Below are 26,819 nucleotides of genomic sequence, written 5' to 3' on the forward strand. Positions count from 1 at the left end.
GCAATTTCTATGAAAATATGACTCTTATATGGACTCCCTCACTATGTTATCGTTCTCTTTATTGTACAAAAACCCAACCAAAAATAACATAAAATACAAAGCAAAGCCCAAATTTAGCTCGGACGGACTCTCTACTAGTTCACGCTCAAACAGGTTCTGTCACCGGCACTACGCAGGTCACGCACGCTTTTACCCGTTGGATCATCAGGCTCTGCCATCTAGTGGCTTGAATCGGAAACTTCGTACCAATAAGGAAATATAGTCAAAGCCGGAACACTCTCACCTTGTACTTAGTCTACAACCTCGCGACGGCGACGGCTGCAGCCAGCAGCAGCGGCGCCGGGCCGGAGCCGGCGGCGGCGCCGTTGCCCTTCTTGTTGAGGTTGCGTTTCGGCCGGTCCACCACGAAGATGCGCCCGCCCATACCTGCACATACCGCATTTACTTATTTATTTACTCCGGCCACTTCAGTTGTTGAGGAAGGTGTCCATGTCGCCCCGCTATCTCCGCCTGGACCTGCCCTGTGCGCACGCCCCTCTACCGGCATCCACTTGGTATATATGTATATAATATATATGCTTAGCCCACCTATGGCAATCCGGATGCACGCGGTAGAACGTGACTAGCACAGTCCCATTTGAACCTAGCGGTTTTTTCTTATTTACGTCAGCTTGACGTCAGCAAAATAATATTTCTACATCTCATATAGTTGGTTCAACAATGATGGCAGATGACATTCGACGTCTTTAAATAAATAAAAAAAAACAACGGGTTGCACTCCGGGAGTGCCGACAGAAGTGAAAACTCGATGACATCGTACGCTCTCGCGAGTTTAACATTTTTTCCCCATCACCATCACACATCACATCACAGGAGTTTTCACTTCAAAAGAGTCTAGGTGTAAACACACAACAAAAACAACACTAAACGAACACAAACCTTTCTGCGTCGTTTTCAGAGTAGGCTCTGAACGGGAACTGGAAACTGTTGTATAAAGCAGGATAGGTTCCTGCTTTATACAACATTTGGGGTGGCGGTGCACGTCGTATTTAAATGACAACCACTTCTTGTTGTAAACGATATTTATTGCCGAGCTTACGCTAGACGGCTACAGTAACTTCACAACGTGAACTACATTATAATTTATAATCTAATTTAAACTTCCTTTCTCCTAAACGACAAGTTACTATCTATCCCCTCTCTCTTGGTGTTGCCAACTCCTCTGGCGTATTTGGATGCGTGGCGATTCGCCACAAACAGTTTCCAAAAGTCGAAAAACTCGCGCGCCTAGAAGATGTTGATGTCAACTTTATTAGCCAGTCGTCTTCGAGACCACGCGCGGACAACGCCATCCTCGAAACGTCGGAAGTACATTTAAAACTTAATTTTACCCGATTTTAGTCCCGTCGTCGTTGTAAATAATAATGAGTTTCCAAAAGTTGGCTTTAATCTGCATTTCGATTGCGTGTTTGTTACCTAGTTTGATGATAATCCCTCGATTACGTAGTAGAAATGGTTTATTCCCACTAGTTACCACCAACTCGGTTTAGTGGTAACTACTGGGAATTTTTATTCCCAGTAGTTACCACCAAAATTTTTGTTAGAGTTAAATACTAATAAAAACAGCATAAATAGTATAGTATAAATATAGAGTGATTTAATAAATAGTTATAAGTCGATTAGTGTTTTAGTAAACTGCCATAAGAGTGACCAAACATATTGAAACAGTTTAAGTGGTACGAGTACAAAAACTATAATATATAAGGAAAAATTTAATAATCCATTTAGATTATTTTTCAAGTGATTTTATTAGGTAATTCAAAATCACTCTATATTTATACTATACAATTTATGCCGTTTTATATTAGTATTTAACCCTAACAAAATTTTGGTGGTAACTACTGGGAATAAAAATTCCCACTAGTTACCACCAAACGAGTTGGTGGTAGTTACCACGGAATAATTTTTCCCAGTAGTTACCAGTGGTAAAAGGTGGGAAAATAATTCCCAGTAGTTACCACTGGCAACAACTTGGTGGTAACTAGTGGGAATAACCCGTAGAAATCGTGTCAATTGTGAGGATAATTTTTTTTTTAAATAAATAAATGTGTCAGGTTATCACTTACGATTCATTTGCATTTTTTCCTCATTTATTTGCTTCAAAATATAAGATAAACTCGATTCGCGATGTAAAGCGTGACAAGACTGACCGGCGTGCGTGAAGGAGTTGTAGTAGACTAGGTCGGGCCAGGTGTCGTTGGGTGCCACGTGCAGCTCCGCGGCGGGGCCGGCGGCGCAGCCCCACTGCAGCGTGCGGTTGAACGCGCGGAAGGTGGTGAAGTCGGCCGCGCGGCGCGGGTCCGCGCCCGCCGCGTGCCGACCCAGGCACAGGGGGCCCGCTGCCGGACAACAATATTAACACGATTACTAGCTAACTATTTAAGGGCCACCCCACATCTAGCGTCTTTCGAGCGTCGGCGTCTCGTCGGCGTCTACAACTCTATGGCCCTGCTCGACGCAACGTCGACGCAACTGCGCAGCGACGTCATTTTCCATAGCGCTGACCGACGCCGACGCTCGAAAGACGCCAGATGTGGGGTGGCCCTAAGTGTTTTGACACTTATGACGAACAATCTCATGGTGAAGAAGCAATAGGTACCACCTTTATTTAAGTATTGATCCAGAAATGGACAGCAAGTTGTCGGTCAGATTCAGATTCTTTATTTATAATTTTTATAAACATGAAATAAAGTTTACATGTCAATATCTTATAAGTATAAAACTTGTTTATTTATATTCTGCATTATTAGTAAAACATAGTAGAGGTACACATAAATAGGTTTTAGGTATGTACATATACATTTGAATCGCTATGTTTTGCCGGTTGGCATACAAATGTCAAAGAGAACGAAACATAAATTCATTAATACAAATGTTGTAACTTTAAAATAAATAAATTAAAGTAGCAAGTAAATGTCAGGAGTCAATAGTCACTTTGTCAGCGTGGTGAACTAAGTTCCGGGAGGGTGTCCTATATACTCGTAACCTAACGCCCGGTGCGGTGCGGTGCGGTGACATACCTGCGGTGGCGGTGAGGCGGCCGCGGCGCGTGTAGTGCACGCCGGCCAGCACCCGCACGGCGCGCTGTATACACGTAACCTAACGCCCGGTGCGGTGCGGTGCGCTGACATACCTGCGGTGGCGGTGAGGCGGCCGCGGCGCGTGTAGTGCACGCCGGCCAGCACCCGCACGGCGCGCTGTATACACGTAACCTAACGCCCGGTGCGGTGCGGTGCGCTGACATACCTGCGGTGGCGGTGAGGCGGCCGCGGCGCGTGTAGTGCACGCCGGCCAGCACCCGCACGGCGCGCTGCGCGGCCTCCGCCAGCTGCTCGAGCCCGCCGCGCGGGTCCACCGACACGATCAGCGGGTGGTACTCGTGCGCCGAGTGCGGGTTGTTGCCGCCGAACACCTCAAATACACGTTCATTGTAAATCGATCATCGAACAAAGATCCGTTTTACTTATTAGGAAATTAATGGAAAAATAAATTCGTTTTAGGTGGTATACCTACAAAAAAAAAACCTATGAAATAAGAGCACACATATTGAGCATAACGTTTACATTTAAATTCTTCTGTTTAGGGGTCAATGAAATGGTTAAAACATGTGGCTCAATCTTTTATCTCGTAACGTCATATCATATAAAACCATTTTACATTAGCATTAGGTACTATAACTTGCCCATTCCAATCTATTAGGGCCTGTTTACACATTGATTAGTGTTTTAGTGCAAGTTCATCAATATCGACCGAGTTAAGAGCCCGTTATCGATTTTAGAGCCAAAATGTAAAATTAATATATTTAGTCATTGAAATTGTACTCCTTTTGATACGTAATATTTAAATAACAAGTAAGTATTGGTTTCTATTAGCACGTCTTCTCATCTTGCCTTTTAATAATGAGGTCCCGAGCGTGCGTCACCGGCAATGAATGACGAGAAGGGGCAGTTTTTAAAAATTCATCAAAAAATTATAGTGGTAAATTATATTAAAAAATGATGTATAAGAACAATTTCAGGAAATGTACTTGTAATAGCTTGTTTATTTTGTTTAAGTATCAAAATTACGTTGAAATTAAGTCGATTTTCACGAAAAATTTTCACTTGTTTTGAAGTAATTCTGGTGAAAATTGATTTCGTCCAACTTTCATTTACTCTTGTTCAATATCATATAACAAAAATTTAGCCTATAAAAATTGGAGTACAGGATATGTGTAATACAAAATTACCATTTTTAGCAGTCCAAACTTTACGAAATTTACAAATAAGATCGACTAAATCAGCGCTTTACGCGCGTTTACCTAAACGTCCCTCAGAAAATAACTCATTACTAATTTAGTCAGTCATCAGTTTTCAAAAAAATGATCTGTAGAAATGCAAGATAAGAAGACGCGCAAATAGATACCGGTACTCGTTATTTCTATTACGTAACAAAAGGTGGACAATTTCATCGACTAAATCTATCAATTTTACGACTAAAATCGATACCGGTCTCTCAAACGAGCGAATCACGAGATCCGTTCGCCCGAACGTCAAAGCGAACCCGCACTACAAAGTTCGGTCGACGCCGGACCCGTTATATGGCGGTTCGACATTTGGGAACATAACGCGTCTCACCTTAAAAGTATAGTGCAGGCCCCTCCGTATCTGCAGGTCGGGCGCGAGCTGGCCGTTGACGTACCAGGCGAGCGGCGCCCCGCCCCCCCCCGCCGCGCCCCGCCCCGCCAGCCCGCGCGGCCCGCCCGCCGGGCCCAGCGAGAACGAGAACACGCGCAGCGCCGGGTCGAACAGCTCCGCCGTCTCCCAGGGCGCGGCCGCCATAGAGGAGCCCCTGTCATTTTTTGCCACAAAACGGAAGATAATAAAAACTTTTTACCAAAAAATAAAACCGACTTCAAAATGGATGAAATAAAATATTATCCTTTTCGAAGTCTACGCGTTACCGACTGATATGTTTGAAGTCGGCGCCGAGCCAAGTGGTGACTCAAAAATGGGATTTATAGCCATAAATACGGGCAGTAGCCGTACAGGATATAGAGCTGATTATTTTTGACCGGTATTGTTACCGCTTGGCTCGGCACCGACTTCAAACATATCAGTTGGTGACGCATAAACTTCAAAAAGGATAATATTTTATACACGGAAGAAAGAAAGAGCGCGCCGCGCATTTTATTTCATCCTTTTTGAAGTCGGTTTTATTTTTTTGTTAAGTTTTTATTTTTCCATTTTTAGTTTTAACGCATTGTTAAGAACGCGACACATGAATGAAAAAAATCGGGTTATTCCCACTAGTTACCACCAAGTTGTTACCAGTGGTAACTACTGGGAATTTTTTTCCCACCTTTTACCACTGGTAACTACTGGGAAAAATAATTCCCAGTAGTTACCACCAACTCGGTTTGAGTTAAATTCGAATAAAAACAGTATAAATAGTATATAGTATAAATATAGGGTGATGTTAAATTACCCAATAAAATCACTTGAAAAATAATCTAAATGGATTTTTACATTTATCCTTACATATATTCTAGTTTTTGTACTAGTACCGGTTAAACTGTTTCAATATTTTTGGTCACTTTTAAGGCAGTTTACTAAAACACTAATCGACTTATAATCATTTATTAAATCACTCTATATTTATACTATACTATTTATACCCTTTTTTCATTAGTATTTAACTCTAACAAAATTTTGGTGGTAACTACTGGGAATAAAAATTCCCAGTAGTTACCACTAAACTGAGTTAGTGGTAACTACTGGGAATATTTTTTCCCAGTAGTTACCAGTGGTAAAAGGTGGGAAAAAAATTCCCAGTAGTTACCACTGATAACAACTTGGTGGTAACTAGTGGGAATAACCCAAAAAATCGGACTACTCTGTAAAAAGTTATGCGTGGTCAATGGTCATACGTTACAATCGGTGAGTGAAAAATCAATCAGCCCCTATTTTCCTACCCTTAAGGTTGGATTTTTTTTTTCCAAATTTATATGGGACCAACTTCGGGATATACCCTTTCTAATAAAAAAATAATTATCAAAATCGAACTACTCTGTAAAAAGTTATGCGTGGTAATACATAAAAAAAAATATATACGCGTCGACTTGAGAACCTCCTCCGTTTTTTTCGCCGGTTAAAAATTGCGATATTTTAGAATTAATTACTCGTGAAATTCTAACTCTTCTCACGATTGTAGATATATTGTAAGTACATAGCCGAAAAGAAACTGCGTGATGGAGGCAGTCTGCGCCGGTCCGTCAGGATTATTCCCACTAGTTACCACCAAGTTGTTACCAGTGGTAACTACTGGGTTTTTTCCCACCTTTTACCACTGGTAATTACTGGGAAAAATAATTCCCAGTAGTTACCACCGACTCAGCTTGGTGGTAACTACTGGGAATTTTTATTCTCAGTAGTTACCACCAAAATTTTGTTAGGGTTAAATACTAATAAAAATAGTATACTATAAATTATAAGTCGATTAGAGTTTTAGTAAACTGCCTTAAAAGTGACCTAACCTATTGAAACAGTTTAACCGGTACTAGCACAAAAACTATAATATATAAGGTGTTAAGGATTCTAGCTTTAAAATAATTTTGCCTGGCAACATTATCGTTCAACCTTAAAAAAAAAAAAACTACTTCCTTCTTCCCTTTCGTATCGCGAACAAGTAATGTCGGGTGCATCTTGCTGCGCTAATTGTTTCGTGGAATATTGTCGTGTCGGTTCATCTAAAAGGCTGAATTTCGTCTGCAAATTGTGTGTAATCATTGTGGAAGGCTGATCAGTTGAAGAAGCACTGCTCCTGCTCTATTTCGGTGTCCACGCTGGTCTAGGTAACTCGGGTTCGAGGTAAGTCTGGACGAGCCGAGGGTCTGAGGAGCCTGTGCCAGCCCACACCGAGAGCTGCGCCATCATCTACAGCTCAGCAAGGTGAGTGCTTTCAACAATTGACCTAGCCTGTCCTAAGTTTCGTGTTATATCGTCTCGTTTCTCATCTCGTAATTTGTTCGAATACAGTCCACATAATTTTAAAATATCGAAGTAAAATAATCCCATTAACATTTTTGGTCCTTCGAACCGGATAATTTGTAAGGTGACCGTGGTTATTTTCGCTTTAAAAACCAATTTTTGTGAATAAATTGTTCATTGTAAAATCATAAAAACATTGGAGGGTAAGATTGAAATACTTGGCTTGGGCGTTTTTCCGTTAGTTAAACTCTTTGGTGAAACAAGCGAGCGTTTAGTTCAGACTAAAATTTTGTGTCGAAGTAGTTTCGTTTCTGAACGCAACCTTTATTTTATCTGTCATTGTTGACAACTTCAGTCAAAATATAACCTAAGGCTATTGCTATTAGTGATATCGAATCGAACTGTTTTGTTGTTGTTTTAGTGAATTAACTTACATATTTTTACAAAATAAACATGACTGAATCTTACGACAAAAGCCGTGTAGGTCGGGATTATGCGTTTGTGCGGATGGAATATATAAAGAGTTCCGATTTGCAAGGCTATTGTTTACAAGATGTAATTAAACTTGAAAGTGAATTTCATGCCTTTCAAATTGAATTGCTTTCTGCGATTTCGACTGATAGGTCAAGTGAATTAGAAATATCAAAACAGTTCGAACAAATGGTAAAATCCATAAAAATACGTTTAGCGGAAATAAAGCCTGATGTGGTAAATAAAAGTGGTAGTTGCAGTTCAAGTTCAAGTGTTAAATTACCTAAAATTAATATAGTTCCGTTCGATTCGAAAATTGAAAACTGGGTATCGTTCATCCAGATCTTTGACTCGCTGATTCACAGCAAAAATATCCCGGCAGTAGAAAAGTTGCACTATTTGTTGTCGAGTGTGACCGGCCATGCTTTTGACTTAATTAAAAATTACCCATTATGTGATGAAAATTATTTAATGGCCTATAACACACTAAAATTACATTTTGAAAAGAAAAGGATAATTGCCAGCATATTTTATGAGAAATTATTGAACTGTGAGGCGGCGAAGACAAAGTCTGCATCAGAATTAGTGAGAGTATCTCGAACTTTCAAGGAGAACTTGGAAATCTTATCGAAATATAAATTACCAGACAAGAACTTCATGTTGTTCCATACTCTGTGGTCAAAACTAGATTTTAGCAGTAGAGAAGCCTTTGAGCTACAGCTTCAATCAGGGACGGAGATCCCTAGTTATGAGGAATTAATATCATTTGTTGAAAAGCGGAGCCAGGCACTAGAGAATAGTGTTGGTAAGTCGTTAACATTGTCCAGTAAACCAGTGTATAGTAAGCCAGTGTCGAATAAGGCTAAGCCTGCTCTCCTTGTGCCGCCAGTGAGTAACGTGAGCAATTGTGCCATGTGTTCCGCACCGGGACACAAATTAGATACCTGTACTAAATTCTTGGAACTGTGTCCACTGGAAAGGTTCGCTCAGGTTAAGGAGAGGAGACTTTGCATACTTTGTTGTAAGCCATCCCATTCAGTTAAAAATTGTAAATCCTCTGTGACTTGTGGCATCTGTAAGCACAGACACCATACATTATTGCATTTCGACAAGGATAAGGAGTTGGATCCAACAACTCCGTCGACCCAAGTGGCATTGGCTGTGCATAATGCAAATGCACCAAGTTTGTTCTCGACAGCTATCGTGCTGATAAAAAAATAAATTTAATAATTTTGTACCAATTCGAATGCTGATGGATAATGCTTCCGCTTGTAACTTTGTAACAATGAAGTGCGCTCAAAAACTTGGAATACCAATTAGAAACAATTCACCAACGGTGAACGGTGTTGGTCTGTCGTCGACTGACACTTTTGGAATTGTCGATTGTGAGATAGTTCCTTCGAATGGGGACTCCTCATGCAAATTTTCGTTTGAAGCATTCGTGCTTCCCAAGATCTGCCATGATATGCCACCAGAACCACTGAATGTGTCATCTTGGGGGCATCTGAAGGATTTAGATCTCGCTGATCCGTCTTTTCACAAATCTGGACCAATAGACATGTTGGTTAACGTCAACCTTTTTGCTGCTGCACTACAATCTGGCGTTGTCAAGGGCAACGCAGATGAGCCCATAGCTGTCCGCACTGTTTTCGGCTGGTTGGTGATGGGTGAGTGCCCTATAAACGTTAACACTTCTCGTTCTCGTTGTCATAAAGGTTCAGAAGGTGGTACGGAGAGGTGCTTTCTCGTGTCGAGTCTTTCGTTAGACAATAATATTAAGCGCTTTTGGGAACTGGAAAGCGTAGATCCTCCCAAAAATATCGTTTTGTCGAAATCAGAATTGTCGTGTGAAAACCAAATGGAAACTTCATATTGTCGCAATCCCGAGGGTAGGATGGTAGTACCATTAACTTATGTCGACCCTCAGGATAAACCAAGGTTTTCAAATTCTCGTGAGATAGCTCTCAAGCGTCTCTTAAATTTAGAGAGGAAATTCAAATTGAATCCTCAGTTTCGGACAGCTTATGTCAATTTTATGGACGACTACTCCAGTTGTGGTCACATGGTGGAAGTTAATCCTCCCTTGTCGTCTGAGGGTCAGTTTTATTACATACCCCACCACGGAATTTTGCGCCCTGACTCCTCAACAACTCCTCTTCGTTGTGTTTTTGACGCCAGCGCAAAAGATTCTTCAGGGAAGTCCTTGAACGATACACTGCTGCCCGGCCCTAAATTGCAAAATAACATATTTGACTTGTTGGCTCGTTTTCGATGGCACGCAGTAGTGTTCACCGGTGACATCAAACAAATGTACCGGCAGTTCCTTGTCGATTTGCAGGACTGCGACTATCAGCGCATTTTGTGGCGTCCGTCACCTGATGACCCTGTGAAAGATTATCGCTTGGTCACAGTGACCTATGGTGTGTCCTGTGCTCCGTATCAGGCGCTCTGGTGCATATCGAAATTAGCAAAGGAATTTTCGCCTCGCGCTCCTCAAGGTGCTGCAGTGTTGGCTAGGGATGCGTATGTCGATGACGTTGTTTCAGGTGCAGACTCTGTTGAGGATGCGTTAGGGTTACGACAACAACTGGTGGAGATATTATCGTCTGCTCAGCTTCATCTACGCAAATGGACTTCTAATAGCCCTGAATTTTTAGGAAGCCTTCCTGGTTCAGAGCTTTACTCAGATCAACTCCATAATTTCGAAAACGTCCATGATCTATCGTTAAAAATTCTCGGTTTGTCGTGGCTTCCTAAGGAAGATACTTTCACATTCAAGACCTCCTTGAATGATTGTCGCTGTACGAAGCGATCGATCCTTTCGGACATCGCTCGTATCTTTGATCCTCTGGGTCTATTGTCGCCTGTCGTATTTTTCGCAAAATATCTAATACAACTTTTATGGGTCTCTGGTGTCGATTGGGACGCAGAGGTTCCTATCGCTATCGCTCATGAATGGCGTAAATTCAAATCGCAACTGGCGGAAATGAGCTCGTTGTCCATTCCCCGTAGAATGGTTACATCTTTCGTATCGTTACAGCTTCACGGGTACTGTGACGCCTCGGAGAAGGGTTACTGTGCTGTCATCTATTGTCGTGTCGTTCAAAATGACGGATCCGTTGTCGTGCGTCTGTGTTGCGCTAAAACGAAGGTGGCCCCACTTCGTAAATGTTCCATCCCGAGATGTGAGCTGTTAGCGGCTGTCTTGTTGTCGGATTTGGTTGTGTCGTTTACAGAAGCTCTAAAAGATTTTCACACTTTTGATGATATCCACGCTTGGTCAGATTCTACTGTCGCGCTGACTTGGATTCGTTCGTGTCCATCAAAGTGGAAAACTTTTGTGGCTAATAGGGTTGCGCACATACAAGAAAATATCCCCCCTGAAAATTGGCACCACGTTTCTGGTTCGGATAATCCAGCGGATTGCGGCTCCCGCGGTTTGTTACCTGCTGATTTAATCCAGAATACGCTATGGTGGGCGGGGCCTACTTGGCTGTCTAATCCTCATGAATCTTGGCCGCAATCTGAGATCTTTGCTGATCAAGCCGCTTCGAACGAGCAAAAAATCTACAGTTTGTTCACAGCCTCTAATATATCGTTGGTTGATGACATATTGAGCCGATTCTCGTCTTTGCAACGCATATTGCGTATTTTCGCTTATTGTTTTCGGTTCATGCATAACTTGCAAAAGTCATCGTCGAAAATTACAAATTCGAATCTGTCGCCTGAAGAAATTACCAAGGTTCTTCATTTTCTCGTGAAACATGTCCAGGAGCGAGCCTTCGCTTCAGAATTGCGGTGTTTGTTGACAGATAAGTCCACTCACTCCCTATCGAAACCCATGCGGAAATTGGCGCCGTTTGTGGATGAGCGTGGAATGCTAAGGGTGGGCGGTCGCCTTTCTAAAGGGGACCTGTCGTTCGATGTGAAACATCCACTGTTATTGCCTCGTGATCATAGGTTGACTACGCTGATCATTGAGGATTACCATCACCGGTTTATGCACCCTGGATTGCAAACGTTGCAAAATTTAATAGCCCAAGAATTCTGGGTTCTCTCAGCAAGAAGGGCTATAAATTCGGTTATTTCATCTTGCATGAAATGTTTTCGTGCTCGGCCTAAAGTGGCATCTCCTCCAATAATGGGCAATTTACCCTCGTTTCGAATCAACCAAATCAAACCATTTTCGTCAGCGGCAGTAGACTACGCTGGTCCCTTTGACACAAGCTTGGCCCGGGGCCGTGGTCTACGCACTTTCAAATCGTATATTTGCGTTTTTGTATGCACTGCCACCAAAGCAGTACATCTTGAGCTGGCTTCAGAGCTCACGACAGAGGCTTATCTCGCAGCTCTTCGCCGTTTCATTTCGCGCCGCGGGCGGTGCTCTAGGTTGATCTCAGATCAGGGTCGAAACTTTATTGGCGCATCCAATGTGCTCCAAGACTTCATGGCTAAAGCTTCACGGGCAGAACAAATAGATTTCGTGTTTAACCCACCCGGCAGCCCACATTTCTCGGGGTTAACCGAGGCTGGTGTAAAGTCGGTAAAGACACATCTCGCTCGCGTCGTGGGCTCTCAGCGCCTTACTTTCGAAGAGTTTTACACGGTTTTGACCCAGATTGAGGCGATGCTAAACTCACGGCCTTTGTCCCCTGTCAGCTCAGACCCCAACGACCTGTCAGTTTTGACCCCCGGACATTTCCTTACGTTGGAACCGCTCACCATATTGCCTGAAAGCAACATGGTCGATGCGAAAATAGGTCCACTTCAAAGATGGAAATTGTTACAAAAGATCCATCAGGATTTCTGGCGCAAGTGGCACCTCGAATATCTGCACACATTGCAGCAGCGCCACAAGTGGTTCGATAGCCAGAAAAACATTGTCGTCGGGACGCTCGTGCTCATTGTCAATGAGCAATGTAGCCCCATGAAGTGGAAAGTTGGCCGGGTGGTACAACTCCATCCAGGGAGTGACGGGATCTGTCGAGTTATCACAGTTCGCACAGAATCGGGCGAACTTAAACGTCCAATAGTTAAATTGTGTCCCTTACCTTTGCAAAACTAAAGTGTTCATTCACTATCGTATAGTAATAAGTATTCTATTTATTGTAGACTTAGATTAAAGTAAAAAAAAAATAGTAATAGGAAAATAAACCCTAAGCCACAGCGATTCTATCTCATCCTTAATTGACACTTACTGTAAAACTGTATAAACTTGTGGAAAATACGTTGTATTTTGGTGAGCGGAAAATGTTAAGGATTCTAGCTTTAAAATAATTTTGCCTGGCAACATTATCGTTCAACCTTAAAAAAAAAAAAACTACTTCCTTCTTCCCTTTCGTATCGCGAACAAGTAATGTCGGGTGCATCTTGCTGCGCTAATTGTTTCGTGGAATATTGTCGTGTCGGTTCATCTAAAAGGCTGAATTTCGTCTGCAAATTGTGTGTAATCATTGTGGAAGGCTGATCAGTTGAAGAAGCACTGCTCCTGCTCTATTTCGGTGTCCACGCTGGTCTAGGTAACTCGGGTTCGAGGTAAGTCTGGACGAGCCGAGGGTCTGAGGAGCCTGTGCCAGCCCACACCGAGAGCTGCGCCATCATCTACAGCTCAGCAAGGTGAGTGCTTTCAACAATTGACCTAGCCTGTCCTAAGTTTCGTGTTATATCGTCTCGTTTCTCATCTCGTAATTTGTTCGAATACAGTCCACATAATTTTAAAATATCGAAGTAAAATAATCCCATTAACATAAGGAAAAATTTAATAATCCATTTAGATTATTTTTCAAGTGATTTTATTAGGTAATTCAATATCATTCTATATTAATACTATACTATTTATACTGTTTTTATTAGTATTTAACTCTAACAAAAATTTTAACAGTGGTAAAAGGTGAGAAAAAAATTCCCAGTAGGTACCACTGGTAACAACTTGGTGGTAACTAGTGGGAATAACCCGTCCGTCACCGTAAACGCGAGCTCCTAATGACGCTCCTCGGTACGGAGTGAAACGTGTCGAGCGTTTTCGACCAGCGACAATTATTACTTACCTATTTGTATCGACTGTGTTTAACCATTTAGTCAGGGACATGTAGATAGTTATTATCGCTCACTCGTTGAGATCCATTCGTGCCGGCTCCCCTAATACCTATCAACTCACACGCTGAACTGCACGCAGTCGTCTGCGGGCTGCGAGACGTGGAGCGCGACGTCGGCCCGCGGCCACAGACGATGGAACGCGGGCTCGTGCTCGGAGTCGAGCGCCCCCACGGCCCACACCACGAACGAGGGCTTGTCCGTCACCCACTCGCGGTCGATCGCCTCCGCTGAAACGACTCGGTTACGTTACTCCTTTTTATTATTTATCTACTCCCGTACCTACTTTTATTTGTCATTTGAAGGGTCGTGCATACACCTTTAAAACCCTACCTTATAGTTGTCGAGACGAGTCTTTAGTCTATTCCCCAAAAAATAATTTGTGCATACACGCAGTACCTTTTTGGCGATTTTACGATACTTCGTGTAATGACCACTTCGTTGCCAACCTTATTTTAAATGTCATCTCTGACAAATAAGTGAACCGTAGACATGTTTTTTTTTATTTCATTCATTCGTTCATTCTTTTCCTGCCAGTACCCTCCATTTTTGCTACTTCTTGAATTATACTGGGTCAACCAAATCTTGTCAGTAAATAGGAACAAAAAAAACTATACTCATCCTTTTCTTTTGGGTGCTAGTACTATAGTGTAAGACAAAGATAGTATGATTCTCTCTGTCTATGTTTGAAATCAAACAGACCTTTGACACACTATAAAAATATTTGATTTTACATTTTTTTTTCAAAGTGTTTGGTCGTAGAAAAAGTATTGTATGTAACGTTGTTTTACTGAGTCAAAAAATACTCGTGGCGTCTTTATTAACAATTTTCGGCTTCGCCTCAAATTGTTACGCATGCCACTCGCCTTTTTTGACCTCTCTTAAGCAACGGTTGCATAAAATACCATAACGAGCCAACAACATTTTCAAAGCTGTCTAACGCCACGCCGCCGTGCCAGTGCGGCCAGTGCCACGCGCCATAAACTCCAAACGCCCAACCATACAAGCCATAAAAGTTGAATCTACAGTGTAAAGACTGTAAAGAACAGAATTGATTTTTTTTGTTTGTAAATTGCATGGAACTGATACAACAAAACAAAGATAAAAATAGTTTAATTTTTCAAGTATTATTACAATAAGTTAATGAACGTCAAATAAAACTACACCGGCTCTAACCCTACACTTGTAACCCGAGAAGATTCCGGGCTATCAAAATCGCCGCCAACTTACCCCGGCTCAACTCTAACCACTCACCGGGCTGCAGGGTCCGCCTGTACGTGACGACGGTGACGCCATCTGCCCTCGAGGCCGTCAACACTTGGTTGGAGTCTTGCGCGCCCAGCCGCTCGTCGCGACACACGCCGCGCCACTGTCCTAACACTTGAACGCACTGGAATATAGGATAAGGTTTTCGGTAAGAGTGTCAAGGTTATCAGACTGGAGGCCGAAGACCGACCTAGCATAGAGACCGGCGACCGGCACAGCTTACGAGTATGCCATTGTCCAGTAATTTAAAGCGAGGCCGAAGGTCGAGCTGCGCGGGAATGTACAGCTTGCAAGCATGTTACCGGCGCTAGAGCGGTGATGTTGTAGTCGGTGGCGCGGCCGCGCTGGAACCCGGGCTCGAAGCTGGCGACGGCCACGTCCGCGCCCAACATCTGCGACCGCGTGCTCGAGCCCGATATCCCGAACGCCATGTACTCGTTATCTCCGATCTAAAAACAAACCAACACATTACAGTTGTATTTATTATACAGGCAAAGTTGATTCTATTTATAAAGTATATAATTTGGCCATCGGCCTCTAAAAGAAGGTAAATCCAGTTATCGGCCTCCATTATTGTGCAAACGTCACCAGTGCTGCTCAAGAGCTGTGGTTATCGTGTCGCTCCGATCTCTAATTCCCGCTCCACAATAGCATGAAAGGGGTATACCATTGAAGGGGGCGACATTATACTAGTTCACCCTATTGAAATGAATATTATCATCCGTCGACAACGTAGGACAGAATGGTACCGTTAACGCTATCGAGACAGCGTGTGGATACCTTGCCGGCGAGTTGTATGGTGAGCTGGTTGCCGAACACCTCCCAGCTGACCTGCAGGTCGCGGTGCAGCTGCCGGCACGACGGCAGCGTCGACCTAAACACAACACACATTATTTATTCAGCCATCAAATAATAATACCTAAAATGTCATTCAATAGAACTTGCTAACTATGTAAACAAAAGTTACTAGTAATTTGACATTCAGTGTCAATTTTAGTATGGCGGTTTGTTTACATAGTTAGCAAGTTCTATTGAATGACACTTTACATACCAATGAGTTACATTGATTCCTTACTACGTACATACATATGATAAAATGACTTACGTGCGTAACTGCGTACAAATTAATTACGGACACCTGTCTTGTTGCTTTTTACACGACTGCCCCAAAAAAAGAGTGTATTGTTTTCAGGGTTCATGTTTGTATGTGGGTATGTAAGTTTCTTTGTTACACCGTAACAGCTAAGTGCCTGAACCGATTTAGGTGTTTGAGATATCATTGGAATCCTTACGTCATCCCGAGTAACATAGGCTATGTGACGTCATCACAAAACCAATATGGCGGATTATGCATTGCAAATTGTGCAACCGAAACAAAAATAAAACTTATAAACCTATCGAGTTGGGTATTAAAATAAAGGATTTTGAAAGACGATTCTAAAACTGTACACAAAATATGGTTTAAACTATTCATTTGGTAGGACAAGATTTTACAAAATATAAGTATAACGCAAAGATAAATGAATTGTCTAAATCTATTGAATGGGATATTAAAAGAAAGGATTTTTTAAGGCGATCATATGAATATATATAAGTTATATGTTTAATTGTATCGTTGGAGAGAAAATACGAAATGTTCTACATCGCGCTAATGACATTTCTCTTTGCAGCTATATACGACAACGTCATACGTGGCGCTTACGTTATTTTCAATTGCGAAAGTGTCAAATACGAAAGGAACGGTTTGAACGATTGACTAGGTGAGCATTTCTCAAACAATTTGTACATTTCGATCACATCTTAGATTTCTATAAAAATTGGTATGTTGGTAAAGTACCTACATGAACATTTTTTCTGGTAACCAGATTTCCTTACACATTTGGTAACAAAAAAGGAATGTTTCATACAAACTTTCTTGGACATTTTGGGAAATATGGTGGAAATTGTTCAGCTTCATGTAGGTACTTTACCAGCATACCAATTTTTATAGAAATCTAAGATGTGATCGAAATGTACAAATTATTTGAGAAATGCTCAGGTACTCTGAATAAACATAATATTGTGCTGTTTATTATAAGATTTAACTTGAGACTTTGAATAGAAGACACTATTATCATGACTGTAGAAGGCAGGTCTTTGATGATGATTTTAATTTCGCACGACAAATTTTGCAAATCCCGGAGCACACGTGCTACTGTTGTGAAACAATATTTTACGAGAAGCAAAGACTGGGAACTTAAGACAGATGGGCTCTTCCTGTGACTTCCACGAGTATTTTAATAACGAAAGCCGAAGGCCGAGCTCCGCGTAGGGCCGAAGGCCCGAAGCGTAAGAAAGGTGCACGCTTTTTGCAGTTTCCCCAAGTTTCTTAATTGTAAATACCGAAGGCCGAGCTTCGCGTAGGGCCGGAGTCTCGGAGCGTAAGAGAGGTGCATGCCTTCTGCAGCTTCCCCAAGTATTAATTGCGAAGGCCGAAGGTTCGCGTAGGGCCGAAGGCCCGGAGCGTAAGAAAGGTGCACGTTTTTTGCAGCTTCCCCAAGAATCTTAATTGCGAAGGCCGAAGGCAGAGCTTCGCGTAGGGCCGAAGGCCCGGAGCGTAAGACAGGTGCACGCTTTCTGCAGCTTTTCCAAGTTTCTTAATTGCGAAGGCCGAAGGCCGACCTTCGCGTAGGGCAGAAGGCCCAGAGCGTAAGAAAGGCACGTTTTCTGTAGCTTCCCCAAGATTCTTAATTGCAAAGGCCGAAGGCCGAGCTTCGCGTAGGACCGAAGGGCCGGAACGTAAGAAAGGTGCATGTTTTCTGCAGCTTCCCTAAGTATCTTAATTGCGAAGCCCGAAAGCCAACTAATGGGAAATAATTATGTAGTTGCAGAGATATTAAGCCATATCACTTTTCAATACGTCCGGTTTTTGGGTCCGACCTATTTAGGTTTTTAAGCACGTTTTATGCTAACATATCAAATATCAACATGATGAAAGCTCCTTGAAGCAATTTAAGTGCCTTAAATCATATAAAAAATGTGGTTGGTTTGTATGGTCACTAAAATGTATAAAATAAAATAAATTAATTAAAAATTAAAAAGCACGACTGCAGTTTAAGAGCGAACTGAAAAGCTAAAAATAATTTTTAGTTGTGTTAGGTACTCAACTTAATGAATTTAAAATATAATATATAGGTAAGTGTTCTTTCAGGGTCGTAAACAGCAAACGGAAAAGTTTAGGCTCATTTAGGGTCGTGACTGTACCTGTATATTTTATTTCGATGCAGTCGGGGACCTGTGAATGGGAAAAATTCAATATATCAAGGTCCCCGACTGCAATCGAAATAAAATATGCAGGTACAGTCACGATCCTAAATGAGCCTAAACTTTTCCGTTTGCTGTTTACGACCCTGAAAGAACACTTACCTATATATTATATTTTAAATTCATTAAGTTGAGTACCTAACACAACTAAAAATTATTTTTAGCTTTTCAGTTCGCTCTTAAACTGCAGTCGTGCTTTTTAATTTTTAATTAATTTTTAAACACTCTTTTTCATACAGTGACCAATCTTGCTATCGCTGTCACAAACAAATTACATTCAGACAGTTGAAGTAAGACGTTGAGAAACGCAGTTGTGCGCAGAATGAGCAAGTGCAGACGTATGAAGTGAACGCTTGCGTGCGTGGCAGCCGGCAAGAGTGGTCGCCTCCGCCTGCCACGGTACGCAGCAGGCACCGATAGTTATTCTGATTATTGATCGCCTTGAGACTACTCTACATATGGCTCTACAGTGACCTGTGCGGGTGCAGGGTGGTGAGCGCCGGCGGCACGTTGGGCCGCTCGGGCAGCAGCACGGAGGCGAGCGCACGCCGCGCGGTGGCGTCCCACACGGCGAGCCAGCTGATCGTGAACAGCGTGTGCGGCTACTCTACATATGGCTCTACAGTGACCTGTGCGGGTGCAGGGTGGTGAGCGCCGGCGGCACGTTGGGCCGCTCGGGCAGCAGCACGGAGGCGAGCGCACGCCGCGCGGTGGCGTCCCACACGGCGAGCCAGCTGATCGTGAACAGCGTGTGCGGCTACTCTACATATGGCTCTACAGTGACCTGTGCGGGTGCAGGGTGGTGAGCGCCGGCGGCACGTTGGGCCGCTCGGGCAGCAGCACGGAGGCGAGCGCACGCCGCGCGGTGGCGTCCCACACGGCGAGCCAGCTGATCGTGAACAGCGTGTGCGGCTACTCTACATATGGCTCTACAGTGACCTGTGCGGGTGCAGGGTGGTGAGCGCCGGCGGCACGTTGGGCCGCTCGGGCAGCAGCACGGAGGCGAGCGCACGCCGCGCGGTGGCGTCCCACACGGCGAGCCAGCTGATCGTGAACAGCGTGTGCGGCTACTCTACATATGGCTCTACAGTGACCTGTGCGGGTGCAGGGTGGTGAGCGCCGGCGGCACGTTGGGCCGCTCGGGCAGCAGCACGGAGGCGAGCGCACGCCGCGCGGTGGCGTCCCACACGGCGAGCCAGCTGATCGTGAACAGCGTGTGCGGCTACTCTACATATGGCTCTACAGTGACCTGTGCGGGTGCAGGGTGGTGAGCGCCGGCGGCACGTTGGGCCGCTCGGGCAGCAGCACGGAGGCGAGCGCACGCCGCGCGGTGGCGTCCCACACGGCGAGCCAGCTGATCGTGAACAGCGTGTGCGGCTACTCTACATATGGCTCTACAGTGACCTGTGCGGGTGCAGGGTGGTGAGCGCCGGCGGCACGTTGGGCCGCTCGGGCAGCAGCACGGAGGCGAGCGCACGCCGCGCGGTGGCGTCCCACACGGCGAGCCAGCTGATCGTGAACAGCGTGTGCGGCTACTCTACATATGGCTCTACAGTGACCTGTGCGGGTGCAGGGTGGTGAGCGCCGGCGGCACGTTGGGCCGCTCGGGCAGCAGCACGGAGGCGAGCGCACGCCGCGCGGTGGCGTCCCACACGGCGAGCCAGCTGATCGTGAACAGCGTGTGCGGCTACTCTACATATGGCTCTACAGTGACCTGTGCGGGTGCAGGGTGGTGAGCGCCGGCGGCACGTTGGGCCGCTCGGGCAGCAGCACGGAGGCGAGCGCACGCCGCGCGGTGGCGTCCCACACGGCGAGCCAGCTGATCGTGAACAGCGTGTGCGGCTACTCTACATATGGCTCTACAGTGACCTGTGCGGGTGCAGGGTGGTGAGCGCCGGCGGCACGTTGGGCCGCTCGGGCAGCAGCACGGAGGCGAGCGCACGCCGCGCGGTGGCGTCCCACACGGCGAGCCAGCTGATCGTGAACAGCGTGTGCGGCTACTCTACATATGGCTCTACAGTGACCTGTGCGGGTGCAGGGTGGTGAGCGCCGGCGGCACGTTGGGCCGCTCGGGCAGCAGCACGGAGGCGAGCGCACGCCGCGCGGTGGCGTCCCACACGGCGAGCCAGCTGATCGTGAACAGCGTGTGCGGCTACTCTACATATGGCTCTACAGTGACCTGTGCGGGTGCAGGGTGGTGAGCGCCGGCGGCACGTTGGGCCGCTCGGGCAGCAGCACGGAGGCGAGCGCACGCCGCGCGGTGGCGTCCCACACGGCGAGCCAGCTGATCGTGAACAGCGTGTGCGGCTACTCTACATATGGCTCTACAGTGACCTGTGCGGGTGCAGGGTGGTGAGCGCCGGCGGCACGTTGGGCCGCTCGGGCAGCAGCACGGAGGCGAGCGCACGCCGCGCGGTGGCGTCCCACACGGCGAGCCAGCTGATCGTGAACAGCGTGTGCGGCTACTCTACATATGGCTCTACAGTGACCTGTGCGGGTGCAGGGTGGTGAGCGCCGGCGGCACGTTGGGCCGCTCGGGCAGCAGCACGGAGGCGAGCGCACGCCGCGCGGTGGCGTCCCACACGGCGAGCCAGCTGATCGTGAACAGCGTGTGCGGCTACTCTACATATGGCTCTACAGTGACCTGTGCGGGTGCAGGGTGGTGAGCGCCGGCGGCACGTTGGGCCGCTCGGGCAGCAGCACGGAGGCGAGCGCACGCCGCGCGGTGGCGTCCCACACGGCGAGCCAGCTGATCGTGAACAGCGTGTGCGCGCCCGGCAGCGTCAGGCGCACGTCCGCGCCGCGGTACGCGGGGATCGGCTCCAGGCTATACATATACACATACTGCTTTACAGACTATATCACATAATTGAAACCAATATAAACCTATGTATATTATGTAGTTATACTTACTATCCGTACTCGTCGGGCAGCTTGAAGCCGCGCGCGCTGGGCTGCGGGCCGGCGCCGGCCCAGAAGTACGCCTCGCCGCCCGCACCGTCGTACCGGAACTCCGGCACTCTGCAACAAGTTTTGAGGCCTAATCATTTATAAATAAACGATAAAACTAGGTTCCTGTATCAATGTGTCCATGCAGCGACACATACGCCTCCTCTAACATTTTCCTTTATTGTTTGTCTTTTACCGGCCTATCCCAGCAACAGATTTGATGTCTTCAGACCATCTGTAGTTTAGCTTCCCACTTCTTCTGTTAATATCAATGGAAATACAGGGTGGATTTTCTTTTTGGGTCAGTGAGGGCAGCTACCAGATCCCGTGCTGCTACGAGAAAACGGTCTAAGAAGACCTTCCCTCGATTTCAAATTAATGAAGATTGGCTTTTACAGATTTTGGAAAAAACATACAGGGTGCGAGAAAAAGGTCATTTTTGACAAACTTTTTTTTTGATGCCAATCGATCCCATTCCTGTTAAGGATCAAAAGCTTGTATGGAACCAAAAAAAAATTTCCGGCTAGAAAAGCCACAAATCTAGGAAAACTTTTCCCATACAATTTGTATGAAAATTAAGACTTTTATTTTTCACATGCTGTTTTTGTATGCCAATCGATTCCATTCCTATCCAGTATCAATAGTTTCCTAGGGGTCAACTTACGGTAAAGTACTAAAAAGCCACAAATTAATAAAAACTTTTTCCGTACATTTACTATGGGGAAAATGTGAAATGTTATTCTCAATTTTCTATCTCGCCCATCAGTCCTACAGCAATGTCTTCATACAGTATTATGGTCCTTAAATGTAACAGGACTGATTGGCCAGATAGAAAAATGTGAATTAAATTTCACGTTTTCTCCATAGTAAATGTATGAAAAAAGTTTTCTTTAATTTGTGGATTTTTAGTACATTACCGTAAGTTGACCCCAAAGAAACTATTGATACTGGATAGGAATGGAATCGATTGGCATACAAAAATAGCATGTGAAAAATAACAGTTTTCATTTTCATACAAATTGTATGGGAAAAAATTTCCTCGATTTGTGGCTTTTCTAGCCGGAAATTTTTTTTTGGTTCCATACAAGCTTTTGATCCTTAACAGGAATGGGATCGATTGGCATCAAAAAAAAAGTTTGTCAAAAATGACCTTTTTCTCGCACCCTGTATGTTTTTTCCAAAATCTGTAAAAGCCAATCTTCATTAATTTGAAATCGAGGGAAGGTCTTCTTAGACCGTTTTGTCGTAGCAGCACGGGATCTGGTAGCTGCCCTCACTGACCCTAAAAGAAAATCCACCCTGTATACACAAAAATCGATGTGTGGTGCACTCACAGGATAGTCTTGGCGTCGAGCAGCTGCAGGGTGGCGCTGGACACGCCGGTCCCGGCCAGGGTCGCGGCGGTCTGCGGCGCCGGCGCCTCGAACTCGTCGGGCACGTACACGTCGCCGAACGCGTTCTGCGACGCGATGTCGTACACCGCGAACCACTTCAGCCGCGACACGCGCTTGCCCTCCGGCAGCGAGATGCGCACCTCGGCATTGTAGTACCGCTCCAGGATGTTAGTCCTGCAGGATGTATAAGCAAGAAGTAGTCTATCACATAAGAAAATACTAATTAACAAAGGTTTAAAACACAACAAACTATGAATCCACTCAACTATAGAGTGAGTGGTTGGTGGGGCAAGACCAAAATTTGGTGTGGGCAAGGTACTACATATATAGCAAGGCAAGGTAGCGCTACAAATAACGAATAATTGTTTACGTTGTGTCCAAGTTATACGTATTTGAGGCGCGAGGCCCCTCGGACTGCGCGGCCGTAGGGCGTAGACGGTCGCCCACGCCCGGCGCTGCCTCTGTATAGAGTCTAACCAAGCAATATTTTCTTGCCAAGTGTGCTAAGTTATATGGCTCTTCTATGGGATATGCTTGCAATGTTACTGCCAAATCAATGCAAGCTCAGCATGATCCAACTCTATTAGAGATTATTTTACACATACTTGCCATGTTCATCAGGCACAATGAAGCCCTGCGGACCGGGGCGTGCTGAGTCCCCAGCCCAGAAGAAGGTGTCGTCCCCTGTGCCATCATAGTTGAAGTTCACCAGCAGCAGTGTCCAGTCGTCCACCGCATACACCTCGCCCGTCACCTGCAGACAGACCTCACAATACTGTCTGACACAGGGACAGGACAGGGGTGACAGAAACATGTGATGCATGTTTTTCACTAAATGGTTAGGTATTAGGGTAAGAATAATTAGACCTACAACTTAGATATACTTAATTAGATGAAACCAGGAAGAAGTTGCTTGAGGATATAACAAAAATCCTGAAAAACAACGACCGGATTTCAGAGTTTGTGGCAATGGATACCTCTAAAAACTCCAAATCTAATGTTTAACTTGTATTTTGTAGTTTCACAGTGCCTTCGTTTTATTGTAACGCTGTGTTACTCATTTGACTAATAAATAAATAAAAAATATATAATATTAAATAATTTGTAGAAACATCCTCAATCATACAATTAAAGTAGTTTGCTTAAATTAAAAACAAGACAGATTTATGCATGTAAATCATAAATAAAAAATCATAAATCATTTATTTTTCGTGATAAACTAGTTAAACATACAGAAGTAACATGATAAAGGTTAGAAATTCATAATTACATATTGTTTACCACGAAATTTAAGCAATCTACTCAATAACAAGTTTTCATTAGTTAATGATTCAAATTAATTCCAAACTTAGTCATCACTTGTACTACATTACAAAGTGTTTGAATGAAAAGTGGAGTTGTACCTGGTGATGGTAGGAGTTGAGTTTCTCGAGCAGCTTGCCGCGGTAGGGCCCGTCGTCGTCGTCCTCCTGCGCCCAGCCCTCTGCAACCACCAACACACAATATATAACACCACAACACAGAGAAAGTCGCACACTAAAGCTTGACAACTTACCTGTAGCCAGCACTAGAAAAGTTAGCCATGCTAAATACATTGTTACACTTAACGTTAATCCTTAACACTAGTTTTTATTGTTCCTAACTTTCTACGCAAAGGTCATTATTTGTACGAAGTTTTCGCAACTCTCGCGCAGACTTCCGGTTTCAACTTCAACTTGACAGCTGACTTGTCAAGTTGTCAGTGCTTTCTCGTCGGGCGCGGCGCGGGCAAGGCCGCGTGTGTGATTGGCCACTTGATCGCCGCACGTTGCTTGCGTCCAATGGCAGAGATTTACTTTCACTTCTCTGAAGTGACGTATCGTCATCGATAACAGCCTTCGCTTTCTATTTAAAATGTTGCTAGTTGAAAGCTTTTTCAACTTTGTCCAGAATCAATTTAAAACAAACTTATAATTTAAAGAGAGCCTAAGTTTACCTTTAGGTAATAAATTAAAGAGTACCTAGTTAATATGTATTGGTATAGAAATTTAACATGCAATGTGACCCGTAGTCATCGCTCTTCTCTTACATGTAGGTTACATGTGGGGAAGGGTAGTATTCCACCTATCCAATTTCTTTGTCCAATGTGTATTTTGTGTCTCACATTTTGCTTAATGAGAGTGTGAGATGCAATGACATTGGACAGATGGAATACCACCCTGAAACAAGTGTGTACACCTCAGAGCATATAATACTATATCTATCTTCCTTCCTATATCTGTGGTGTACACCCAGGATTATTTAAATAAATAAAAAAACATTAGCTTATTTTTTATTGGGTAGGTGAGCATTTACAAAAAAGTCACTTAGTAAATTTAAGTTGTCATAAAATCTTAGTTGTAAATAATAACAATAACAAAACTATAATAATAATTTTATTATTGGTTAATGATGAGAAAATAGTTTAACAAAAGAAGGATTTAAAATCTGCCACACTCAAGACAATTTAAATATTTACAAACTATAAAGAATAAAAAAACTTAGGTAATTTGTAATAATATAATATAGTATTATAAAAATGTAGAAGCATTATCAAATTCATATATATAATTATCACTTTTTTATTGGTCACTCAGATCATAGAACTCTAAATTAACAAGATTCACGTGCACTTATTTAACTATTATCTAGCGATCACAAAATCAGTCGACTATCACGAAATTTAAGACGCGGTAGGTAGCCGCAGTAGTTATTTTCTACTCATTGGTAATAACTTCGTTCAGAGTAACATGGCCGGTATGTCCCTGTCTGTCTATTTCTGCTGCTGACTGTACCTACTTACCATTGATGAATCTACTTTACTGTAAATCCTCGCTCTTTATTGCTAATAGTCACTTATAATAATTTATAAGCTAAGCGTTAAATCACACTTTCAAATAAAAATAATTAGTATCAAACTCTAAACATTATTATCAGGTTACAAAATGTTTACTTGAATAAATGAAATTGGATGGAATGTTAAGATTCTTCCGTAATATCAAAGAGAATAGAGTAGTATATTATTATACCATGGAATAGAGTGTATAGAGTAGAGTAACTGTCATGGTAAAATATGTAGCCACAGTACATTTACTGCCATCTTTTGACAGAACATTAAAACTATCAGAACAGCATTTGACTTTAATCCTTTTTATTTCACTGATATGTCGTCAGGTGATAAGCAAAAGTCACTAATAATAATAACTATAATATATTTAAACAAAAATCAACCTTCTTTTCGTATTCATATGGTTCACTATGGCTATGAACTTCTGGTGGTACTTAGTGAGTTTTGCTTGTCACCTGACGATGTGTGTATTTGTTAAATATCTAAAATTAACGCCATCTACTCGAGAGTAAGCCAAAGGTATGGCGCCATCGCTCGAAAAGATTGCACCATACCTTTCACCTTTCGGCGTAAATTTGTTGACTGCGGCTACACAATTTATTTTGACAATCCATTATATGTTAACATGTTCACTTTGCATTTGTTATTTTCACACTCGTTATTTGTCTCTTTTAATAAGTAGATAGTCACTAGACATAAAGAGATCACCGCGCGGGGCGCCAAGTGACAAATCGCAAGTAATCAGTCGTGAAGCGACGACGACGACGGTCGCCACTTCGTCAGGCGGCCGGCTCACGCCACGCGTCACGCGTCACGCGGGCTCGACGAGGTCCCTCTCGAGCCGCGCCAGCGGCAACGTCAGCGCCGCGCCCAGCAGCGGCCGCGCGTACGCCACCGTGCATTGCCATCTGTAAAAAAATAATTTCATATAAAACCATAATAATACGATGCAACAGGAGGAGAAATTTTTATACATATAACAACATTATTCGGGAGACCGCTCCGTTCAAAATCACTAGGGCGAATCAACCGTTAGGGTGACAAACGAAGTTTACAAGTTAGTACATCATGCTAGGAACGTTAGTCGGACAAGGTCGCCGAGTCACCCCGCGTCGTGGAGCAGCGCGCGCGCGGCGGGCTGCAGCTCGCTGGTGACGGCGCGCAGCGCGGCGCAGCGCAGCTCCCGCGCCGCCGCCTCGCGCGCCGCCGCCTCCAGCGCGCGGCCCAGCCCGCGCCGCCGCCAGCCCGGCGCCACCGCCAGCCCCTGCAGCCAGCCGCCCGCCGCCACCGACACGGAGCCCACCAGCGCGCCTGCGCCACCCCCCTCCCGCCGCTCCACCAGCACGCGCGCCGGCGCCGCGCCGCCCGGCGGCCGCGGCGGCCCGAGCCGCTCCGCCACCCAGCCCAGCCGCTCCGTGCGGAGCCGCGCCGCCTGGACGAGACGATCGC

General features: G+C 44.5%; 1 protein-coding gene across 1 annotated transcript; it reads right to left on the bottom strand.

Annotated features, from left to right (window-relative positions):
• Positions 1-295: 295 nt before the first annotated feature.
• On the bottom strand, positions 296-24,342 carry LOC134657767 (protein Skeletor, isoforms B/C). The gene is made up of 14 exons (XM_063513333.1): positions 24,060-24,342; positions 23,908-23,987; positions 23,110-23,258; positions 22,445-22,678; positions 21,075-21,182; positions 20,806-20,988; positions 15,639-15,732; positions 15,161-15,307; positions 14,847-14,982; positions 13,657-13,822; positions 4,677-4,890; positions 3,307-3,472; positions 2,211-2,399; positions 296-426 (listed from the first exon to the last, which is right to left on the bottom strand). Exons 1-14 carry the CDS (start codon positions 24,097-24,099, stop codon positions 296-298), a joined length of 2,037 nt encoding a protein of 678 aa, XP_063369403.1. The 5' UTR covers positions 24,100-24,342.
• Between the last annotated feature and the right edge of the window lie 2,477 nt (positions 24,343-26,819).

This window comes from Cydia amplana, chromosome 20 (assembly GCF_948474715.1).
Source record: "Cydia amplana chromosome 20, ilCydAmpl1.1, whole genome shotgun sequence".
Taxonomy (NCBI): Eukaryota; Metazoa; Arthropoda; class Insecta; order Lepidoptera; family Tortricidae; genus Cydia; species Cydia amplana.

Coding starts and splice junctions, on each gene's coding strand:
- LOC134657767 (XM_063513333.1), bottom strand. CDS start 24,099: ATGTATTTAGCATGGCTAACTTTTCTAGTGCTGGCTACAG. Junction 23,259..23,907: donor TCAACTCCTACCATCACCAG/GTACAACTCCAC, acceptor GTCTGTCTGCAG/GTGACGGGCGAGGTGTATGC. Junction 15,308..15,638: donor CCATACAACTCGCCGGCAAG/GTATCCACACGC, acceptor GTTTGTTTTTAG/ATCGGAGATAACGAGTACAT.